This window comes from Argentina silus (genome assembly GCF_951799395.1).
Source record: "Argentina silus genome assembly, chromosome: 10".
NCBI lineage: Eukaryota > Metazoa > Chordata > Actinopteri > Argentiniformes > Argentinidae > Argentina > Argentina silus.
Window position 1 is genome coordinate 8,866,840 of NC_139664.1, and position 10,000 is coordinate 8,876,839.

At 46.6% G+C, this 10,000-nt stretch overlaps 3 protein-coding genes across 3 annotated transcripts in view; all 3 read right to left on the reverse strand.

Annotated features, from left to right (window-relative positions):
* pklr (pyruvate kinase L/R) overlaps positions 1 to 3,843 on the reverse strand; it is a 10,357-nt gene extending 6,514 nt beyond the window's left edge. Inside the window, exon 1 of the mRNA XM_083678140.1 lies at positions 3,789 to 3,843. The gene's annotated coding sequence lies outside the window, so the exon portion shown is untranslated. The remainder of the gene's footprint in view (positions 1 to 3,788) is intronic.
* Positions 1 to 10,000, reverse strand: part of setdb1b (SET domain bifurcated histone lysine methyltransferase 1b) — an 81,353-nt gene that overhangs the window by 33,797 nt on the left and 37,556 nt on the right. The window lies entirely within an intron of this gene.
* cyp11c1 (cytochrome P450, family 11, subfamily C, polypeptide 1) overlaps positions 3,798 to 10,000 on the reverse strand; it is a gene marked incomplete at both ends in the record, with an annotated part of 6,686 nt that continues 483 nt past the window's right edge. The window contains 13 exon segments of the mRNA XM_083678636.1: positions 3,798 to 3,945; positions 4,131 to 4,144; positions 4,147 to 4,248; positions 4,524 to 4,730; positions 4,951 to 5,029; positions 5,387 to 5,553; positions 5,686 to 5,867; positions 6,080 to 6,283; positions 7,424 to 7,638; positions 7,824 to 7,979; positions 8,117 to 8,372; positions 9,686 to 9,893; positions 9,994 to 10,000. The exon segment at positions 9,994 to 10,000 is cut by the window's right edge and continues 81 nt beyond it. Coding sequence (XP_083534762.1) covers positions 3,798 to 3,945; positions 4,131 to 4,144; positions 4,147 to 4,248; positions 4,524 to 4,730; positions 4,951 to 5,029; positions 5,387 to 5,553; positions 5,686 to 5,867; positions 6,080 to 6,283; positions 7,424 to 7,638; positions 7,824 to 7,979; positions 8,117 to 8,372; positions 9,686 to 9,893; positions 9,994 to 10,000 — 1,945 coding nt within the window.

Genomic DNA, 10,000 nt, shown 5'->3' on the forward strand with positions numbered 1-10,000 from the left:
CACACACACACACACACACACACACACACACACACACACACACACACACACACACACACACACACACACACACACACACACACACACACACAGCATGCTGACATTAAAGAGAGAAGGAAAGGTCAAGGAGGTTATCATGCAACAGACTGACATTCAGGAGGAACAGGCAGGGGAGTAATAACATATTGTCATTCAAGAGACAATACTTCAACATGCAACGAAATGACATTCCAAAACAGGCTGGGAAACAGTCCATAAACAATGTACTTATTTCAAGTCAAGGGACACAAAATGTGTTCTCATATAGGTGTGAATAGGTTCCCAAATATGGATACTAACTGTATCTTACAATGGCATGCTTACATTTTGATGACATGTCACATGGTCAATATTTGTAGTCTGTTTGCTACAATGCACAGTAGATGTACTGTCTGTGTAGGTGCCGTGTACAACAATCTACAGCAAGTGATCTACACATGTTAGTGTGGGAAGCGTTCTGTGACAATGTCAAGTACTTGGAGACCTGGGTGAGTGCTTTACTGAAGCAACACAAATGCATCCAGTACAAATGCATCCATTGTCATTGCATGTGCTATTGCTGTCATCCCAGGAAAGATGGAGGGAGGAGGAGGAGGATGAGAAGGAGAAGAGAAGGGAGTGATCAAGATGGACAAGGTCATTATTACTGACAGCATTACTGACCACGAGTGAGGAGGTGAGAAGAGGAGAGGGAGGAGGAGGGAGGGGAGGGAAGGAAGGCGATGGAAGGATAGGAAGAGAGAGGTGGGTGGAGGAGGGGCATAAAAAAGAGCCCCCTGAGGACAGAGACAGAGAGGAAAGAGAAGAGGAAACAGACAGAGACATGCTGGTCCTGGGAGGTGGTCAGGCCCCTGGGGAAGTCTCTGAACGTCAGGGAAAAGGAGAGGGAAGGATGTGTGTGTGCTTATGTGTGTGTGTGTGTGTGTGTGTGTGTGTGTGTGTGTGTGTGTGTGTGTGTGTGTGTGTGTGTGTATGTATGTGTGTGTGTGTGTGTGTGTGCGCGCGTAACTGTGTGTGAATCCTGTGGGATTTCTAGCTACAGGGTGTCTCCCTCTCTCTTTCTCTCTCTCTGACCCAGTTCTGTTGCCCTGATGCACACATCATTGAGTGTCCCACTGAGATCTGCCTCTGACACATCACAAACACCTGCACGCACACGCGCGTGCGCACACACAGACACACACACACACACACACACACACACAAATAAGACTCTTGTAAGTTAAATGACAACCTATGACACACACACCTGATAGGACTAACTGTAAAGCAGGTCATAGGAACCAGTGTTGCAACATGTCAATAAACGCATACATGCCACAGGGGAGATAAGAAGAGATATGGGTTTGGTGTGGACATGACATTCTAGGAATAGCTTCGCTTTAAGGAAAAAGTACATGGATGGAGCATGGTGGGTCTAATCAGTCAGTGAACCTCAGGTTAAAACTAAAAGACAGTACTAGTGGCACTGACCAACCATGACTATGCACCCGGGTCAACTCCTCCTGACTATCCAAATGTAACCTCCAAATAGCCAACAGCCTCATAGGTCTACATTCTAATGAACGTGTGTATACAGAAATACAAGCTTAACTCAAACTCATGCTTGCATGTATGACAAGGAAGTTAAATGAAAGCAGACTGGCAATATATTATACTATATATATTATATATATATATTATACTTTCCTGCTATATACGTACATTTGTTTTTGTATTTCTAGCTGTTGCCAGAAATTCAAAATGAACCTCATTCCTGTAGTGACCTTTATTTAGTCACTTATGACTAAGAATAGAATGAGGAAAGTAAAACAGCATCATCTCATTTGTGGAGATCATAAATTACTATCCTAGAAAGTAGAATACACCGGCTCAATGACAATACATGTTATTTTTATAATAATGCCATTGTAAACGCTAAAAGTGAACACAAACATGTCCCATGCTACTTGCTCCATATACAGTCCACCTACCTCCCATGGGAACAATGAGCTTTGTAGGGTCCATTCTCCTCTGTCAGTCAATCAGTCAGTCAGTCAGTCAGTCAGTCAGTCAGTCTGTCCAGAAGTCGTCTTCAGTGTTTTGGCTTTTAGGCTGATATGTCTCTGTATCACTATGAATATCAATGAATCTGCCCTTTCTTGAAACTCACTACTCAGTCCACTTATTAACAATGTCCTCCTGGCTACCTTTCTGTCTCAACTAACTGTTAGCCTGCCCCTAGCCTGGTTTCTTCTCAACCTTTGCACTTTCATTCATTCCCCCCCCCCCCTCCCTCACCCTATATATACCACACATCAGCTAGGATACTGTGTGTATGGATACCTATCAGAAGTGTTTTATATAGTATGGGGTCGATGGCCATTTTGCACCCAAACCGTCACAGAGGAGAGGTGAGGATCGAGTATATATGTAAATGCTGATGTTATGTCAGCATGAGAACAAGAACAACCTTAGGGGCAGAGCTGGGAAGACCTCTATGTCTGCCCACTTCTTAGCTTGTTTAATGTGTTCCTCACAGCTTGCCAGGTGCCAATGTTTGTAGATAATGACTGTGTCAACAGCAGCCTAATAGCTACTGCACAGTAGATGAACAATTCCTGGAGACTGGAGCTAATACCTCTGATTTACAGTAGCTCACACAGATGACCGAGGGTTGATACCCTGCTGGTTATATAATCACAGACATAGAAGATTTATTGGAGCAATGATCTGGAGTACCCCTTACACAAACACTCAAAGAGCATGTTAATGCATGCAGTATCACACTGCTCCAATGAATAACCCGACTGCTCATTGTAAACCCACATGGGTAGACAGTCACTGAAAGTTAAATCAAGTCTCTCTCTCACTCACACTAGCCCGCCCCCCCCCCCCCACCATCCACCACACACGCACGCACGCGCGCGCGCGCGCGCACACACACACACACACACACACACACACACACACACACACACACACACACACACACACACACACACACACACACACACCTATTAACAGAGCGTGTAAATCAGTAGCCAAAGGACAAACAGACCTTTGTGCCTGACTTGACTGAGGAGAATTTACACTAAAGCCCACTCCATTGGGCTCCAGTAACACTGACATACAGCATGCACACCTAATGTGACATCTCATATGCATAATCCCATACGCTCAACTGGGGAGACATTTCAGATAATGAAATGCATTTTGCATCAAGGCCTACAAAGTAAAGTCTTACGAGTCACATCAAATTTATGACGATTTGTACATGTTGCATAACAACTATGACTAATCCAAACTAACTTTTTTGCAGCCCACTTAATTTAATGCAAAACCTGCGCCTAATAATATGGAAATATAAATAACTTTATGCATGTTGACATTAACATCTACACTTTTGCCACACAAACTCAGCGACGCAGGGAGCGTTTGCCAGAAGAGCGTGTGCAGAATGTATGTATCAGATAATAAAGTTAGTAAAAGCGTCCTAATTACATTTACAACTACCATGTTAACAACATGCTACCTTGCACGTAGAAAAAAACTCGCCGTACAGTTCAATAAACTTGTCAGGACGGAAAGTTATTTGGACTTTGAATAGTTGTAGAACTGCCAATTTTGCTAAATTGTAAGCATTGTCAGCAAACGACAAATATATATATATGGCTACTTAATTCGAAACGTAAAATTGACTGATACAGGCTACAGGGAGACACTGCTTGAAACTACGATTCACCTGTAGAGAAATTAATAATACAAACCTGTAAATTTCAGTAGACGGCAGGGTCGAAGGGGACTTCACCAGTGTGGAAAGCACCCTGGTTCTCAGAATGAATAATGGGGAGTGTTGCTAGATTTACCTCCACCGTGTGGATACCGACGGTTATCGCTGGTATTTGGATAAAGCCCAGAGACCAACTGACAACGAAACACTGACACAATTATTTATTAGACAAACAAAATAGTTTATTCGTGTTTATTCATGTAGACCACATGGAAACTGTATGGTGTAAATGCTGTGGAGTTTAGGACGAACTGATTGATTGGTTGACTTACTGATTCATCAAATGTGTGTGTGTGTGTGTGTGTGTGTGTGTGTGTGTGTGTGTGTCAGAGTGTGCTGAAAGTAATGTGCGGTGGGGTCTCCGGCTGAAGGATGAGGGTGTACTTAGTGCTGAGCTCCTGTGACGAGGACACACTGAGACGAAAACTCAGCAGGATCTACGGATAGAGCATAAGCGGAGAGAAGGAGGGAGGGATGGAGAGAGACAGAGAGAGACGGGGGGAGCGACAGGGAGGAGAGGGAGGGTAGTGAGAGACTCAATAGCAGGATTTTTCTTCTGTAACTGTAATCATTAGCCCCCTCTCCATGTTTTCTCCTCCCCACTTTCTCCCTCCCCTCCCCTCTTCTCTCTCAATCCGTCTCTCCTCTCTTCCCTTCAAACTTCACTTCCTACCCATATGTTGTTTTTTGCACGTCTCCCTCCTTCACTCACGTGCATGAGTAGAAGCTGCATCTCGTTCTCAGCGATCCTCCTGCCAACACACTGCCTGGCTCCAAACCCAAACGCCAGGGAGCGGAACCCCCCCCCTCCTCCGCCCCCCTCCTCCTGGGCCCCCCACCGGCCGGGGTTGAAACGATCAGGGTCCTGAAACACGTCCCGACTTCTCCCCAGGGGATAAAGACATGCCTGGACCAACGTCTGAGGGAGTGAGTGAGGGAGGGTGAGGGGGTGGGGGAGGGGGTGGTGGTGGTGGTGGGGGGTGGGGGTGGGGGGGATGGAGGGGGGTGGCGGCACAGGGGGGAGTAAGAAGCGGGAGAGCGGGAGAGGGAGAGAATAAATTTCACTGCTATGCATCATGATGAGCAATCTGAAGTGTGTGCGTGTGCGTGTGTGTGTGTATTGGAGATGTATCACTCACCCCAGCAGGTATGTGGTAGTTCTGGAGGACGATGTCTCTGATTGGATATCGCTGGACAGTGATTCCCACTGGGTATAACCTTTCACACAGAACAGAAAACACACACACACACACACACACACACACACACACACACACACACACACACACGATGCATAGCTGGTGGCCATTGTTTCCATGATGCCCTAACCGCAGATTACAAATAGCTTATCTTTTGATATTTTTCTGATACACACCGATAGCTATAGATCTTTGGCCAAAAGTCGTATAAGTAGTTTCCAGCTATATTTTCTATGCCACACATATTTCTTAATGCATTGCATCTTCTATGCTTCATTCTTTTTCAGTCCAGGGACATCATAGTGCAGGATATGTTATGTAGCCTACCACAGGAGTGAAGCTTGTGTAAAAGTGTGTGTGTTATTATGTTGTGTACCTGAGGATCTCCTTGACTGTGCCCTTCAGCAGTGGCGCCTCCTGCAGAGCCTTCTGGGCGTCACCTCCAGCCCGTGCCCACGCTGCCGTCACCTGCCCTCTGACCTTCTCCTGCACCACCGGGTTACGGCCCAACTCATACAGGGCAAACTGCAGTGGCACCGCCGTCTGGAAGGGAGGGACATCATTTAGCAGACGCCTTTTATTAAAGAGACATGAAATTAACACACCTACACACACACACACACACACACACACACACACACACACACACAAACACACACACACACACACACTCACTGTGTCGACCCCTCCAGCCATCAGTTCAGTGATGTTGGCTTTGATGAGCTCCAGGGATAACTGTCCTCTCTCCAGCAGCTGACCCAGCACCCCGGTGTAATGTCCATCTGTCCCTCCACCCTCACCACCTCCACCCTGGCTGGACCTCAGCTGCTGGTATCCCTTCTGGATCCGCGCCTCCGCTTGAGAGGAGGGAGGGGAGAGATGGGAGAGGAGAGAGGGGTAAATTCAACAGGCAAGTGATCAGGGTTGGGTGCAGGAAATGGGGTGGAAAGTGGGAGGCATAAAGGAGTCTAGTCTATAAAACTATACAGGAAGTAAGCATTGAGCCAAACCTGTTTGGATCGTCTCATACTCAGTTCCAACAATCACAGTCACAACACCTGTGGCTCACCATGACTGAAGATGTGGTCCCATGCAGTGGCATGTTGAGTCCACAGGGGGGCACCGAGATGGTGCAGCAGTCTGGGGGACAGGTAGAGGAGAGGAGGGGTGGTGGCCAGCATTCTCTCCACTGCCCAGATAAACCTCTGAGACTCCTGAGACGGAGAGGATGAGAAGAGACCGATACGCTCCCCATACAGGACATGGCAACTGGCTACAGAGAGGGAGACAGAGGGAGACAGAGAGAGAGAGAGAGAGAGAGAGAGAGAGAGAGATGGAGGAAGAGTGAGAGAGAGAGTGATGGAGGAAGAGTGAGAGAGAGAGATGGAGGAAGAGTGAGAGAGAAAAAAAGAGAAAGACTGTGTTATTTCCCACTGTATCTCCTTTTCCGATCCAGTGAGACATTTCAATAGGTTCTCTCCCCTTGCGTCATCTAACAACGGACAACTCAGCAGTATATTCATCATGTGATATCCATCACCCAGTCATGTTTGTGTTACATTAGTGACACATCAGTGGCAGTGATTGAATTTCCTCCCTTCTATTCCTCCTCTGGCTTAGCACCTGGCCCTGTCTCACCGCTCCTTCTCTGGCCTGTGAGGAGAAAGCGCACACATGCACATGCACAGACACGGACACACACACACACACTGAATGTGGCACCTTCCAGACAGCACATGAAAGCTGCTCTTCAAAGGGCCAGACCTGGTGAGAGATTGCAGATGCCTACCAAATAAGCTTCAACAGGCTATAAACAGATCCATGTAGATATGTTTATATATTTATATTCATACATATACTATACTCAGACTTCCTAAACCGGTTTGTGCCTTGAAGGCATATAAGATCATGTTTATAAAGGACCACTGAAGCTGGGCGTGAGAGAGAGAGAGAGAGAGAGAGAGAGAGAGAGAGAGAGAGAGAGAGAGAGAGAGAGAGAGAGAGATTTTGATCCATTTAGATAAAAGCTGTCCCGCCTGATCTTAGCATCTCCTCTGACGAAGGTTCCTGCCACAAACTACGTCAGCCTCTATGACTCAACACAGACCTCCAAGAGAGACCTGAGGTTAAATAAATGAATCAGATCAGATACTGTCATTATCTTACACATCACCTAGGGATTGAAGTTCCATCACACTGATTAAAAGAGAACCATACATATGTCTCCATGCACGCACACATGCATCAACTTTTACACAGGGTGAAAAATAGACAGACTATTAGGCCCTATGCTACACTGCTATGCTATTCTGAATTAATTTGAACAGAGTAATTCAAAGTGGAATGTGTTCTGTTTCTTTTGAATGCTGTTGACAAAATAAATTCCCTCTGTTAGGAGAGAGTGAACTCTGACCTTCCAGGGCGAAGCGGAAGAGGTCAGGACTGGGGTCGATGGTCAGGCTGCGTCGCCCCTCCACCCCCCTTCCTTCTTTCTCCACCCTCGTCCGCAGCAGACGACAGAAATCATCTGCAACCTCGTTGAGGAGGGGCAGGAAGCGACGGACGGCGGAACTCATCATCACTTCCCTGTTCAGCAGGAGGCGATCGGCACGCCACTCTGCCCCGTTCCTGAGAGAGGGGGAGAACGGGAGGAGGAGAAATGGGGAGGAAGGCGAGGATGAAAGAGGAGAGCACGATGTGTTCTCCGTTGCACGTAATATAACCCCATTTCTTCAATAGATAGAAACACACACACACACACACACACACACACACACACACACACACACACACACACACACACACACTCTCACTTGAGAAAGACTCCCTTGCTGTGCTGGCGTGTTTCACGGTGTGTAGCCCAGGGCTGCAGGGTCATGCGTCGGGGATGCAGGCCCTCAGAGCGGAACAGCTCACTGATGTCAGAGGGCAGGATGATGTTCACACTGCTCTGGGTGCCCAGGTGCTCACTGGGACATGGAGGTGTCAAATACAGCTTTATAACATGATATATTCCATGTATACACACACACTCATGCTTACACCTCAGAGAAAAGTTCATTGTAGACACACACACACACGCACACACACACACACGCTCAGGTACCTGTAGATGGGGCCGAGGGTGTTGAAGGTCCTCTCCATGTGTTTGTGTAGCAGTCTGAATCTGTCTTCTTTCCAGAACCTCACCAGGTTAATCCAGCCACTGCTGCCTGTGTGGGGGATCTCCTCAAACCCCCGCACCCCTCCACCTACACCCCTCTGTCTGCCCCCCGGACCCCCTCTGGCCACCCCGGCCGTCCCCTCCACCTCCTTCCCTCTCACCGTCCCCGCCGCCGACACACACAGCCCCCGCCGGATCCCTCCACACACAGCCGAACTCATAGACGCATTCAACATGTCTCTCAGGCTCTCAAATGTTCCACCACTCTCCTCTAGTTCAGGCTGCTCTCCTCTCTCCTCTTCTTTCACTCTAATGCAAACTGTATTTTCTTCTCAATTATTGCTCCATCCTATCTTCCCCCTCCTTTCTATTCCTCCTAACCCTGACTGTCCTCCATCGCTAATAGAACTGACAGAGGTGATGATTTATTCCTCTGGAGGTGGAAGTTCAAGAGAATCACAACAGAGCCCAAAAGTCAGGGTGATGCAAGTACACACACACACACACACACACACACACACACACACACACACACACACACACACACACACACACACATTTTTGTCAGTACCAAACTTTATTACAAGTTCGAACATAACAACCCCCACAAATAAGATAAATCTTCTAGTTTTGTTGGTTCCATGTTCAGGAACCCTAAAAGGTGCTTTAATTTCATGTTATGTGGGTTCTACAGTGGGTTCTATTTCACATATAAAAAACAAACAAGAACATACAGTAACATCATTTGGCTTACATAGACAGGGTCAAAGGTTATTCACAAAAGAAAGATTACCTAAACGGAGAATAGGGAACTAAGAACAATAATCTTCAATAGATAAGTTATCTTCTTGCACATTTCCATGTTTTTGGTAAATGTGCAATACCCTGAGGTTCCTTACTTGTGTGGTCCAGACTGTTTCAAGGTCTGAGATAGCCCAATCTGGTTTGAGCCGGTTAGTTCCAGTATAGTCCAAGTACTACGCACATACTGTACTAACAATATAATGACAATATCCCACTCATTGAGATAGATGTATCTATTTATATGATCCCATTAGCAGTGATGCAGCATAACATACTATAAGTAATTACATCATCTATAACTTAATTTCCTCCTAGTGTTTCTCATTGACTGTATTTCAGAGTCTGATCAGTAGATGACTCAGAGCAGGACAGAGAGAGACAGAGAGAGAGAGAGAGACTCAAAGTCATCTCACAAGACAAAAGAAAACCTACCAACAATGTGTGTCATGTGGTACAGAAAACAAAAATAGAAAATAAAAAAACTAAACAAACAATGTGAGGAGGGGGATGAAGAAGAGAAAACAAAGAGAAGTTTGAGGGAGTAAATGTCCTTGACCTGTGCTTTCCTTTTTCTGTAGCTTGAAGGGTGAGGTATGTATGTGTGTGTGTGTGTGTGTGTGTGTGTGTGTGTGTGTGTGTGCGTGCGTGCGTGCGTGCGTGCGTGCCCTGTATCCGTTTCTCCCTTTGACAGTTATCACATGATTTTACAGGGCTCCGCATTAGATGTCGGCGTGGTTGTCTTGCTCTGCTTTCTGCCAGTGATCACCCCCATGTTGAAGGTGAGGCCTTGGAATGAATTTAGCAGGTTGTATCCATCGTCCTTGGACGAGGTCTCAGATTGAACCAATTTTGCCAGCTCGCGGGGGAGCGCCACCTTCCCTCCAACGGCTCTGATGTGGTTGGTGTCCTTTGTGCTCTGAGGTTAGAGGAGTGGGGAGGGGTCAAGAGGAAGAGTAAAATAAAGTACAGTTCATATTTAATGTGTCCAACTCTATTACTCATTGCTACACACACACCTTGGAG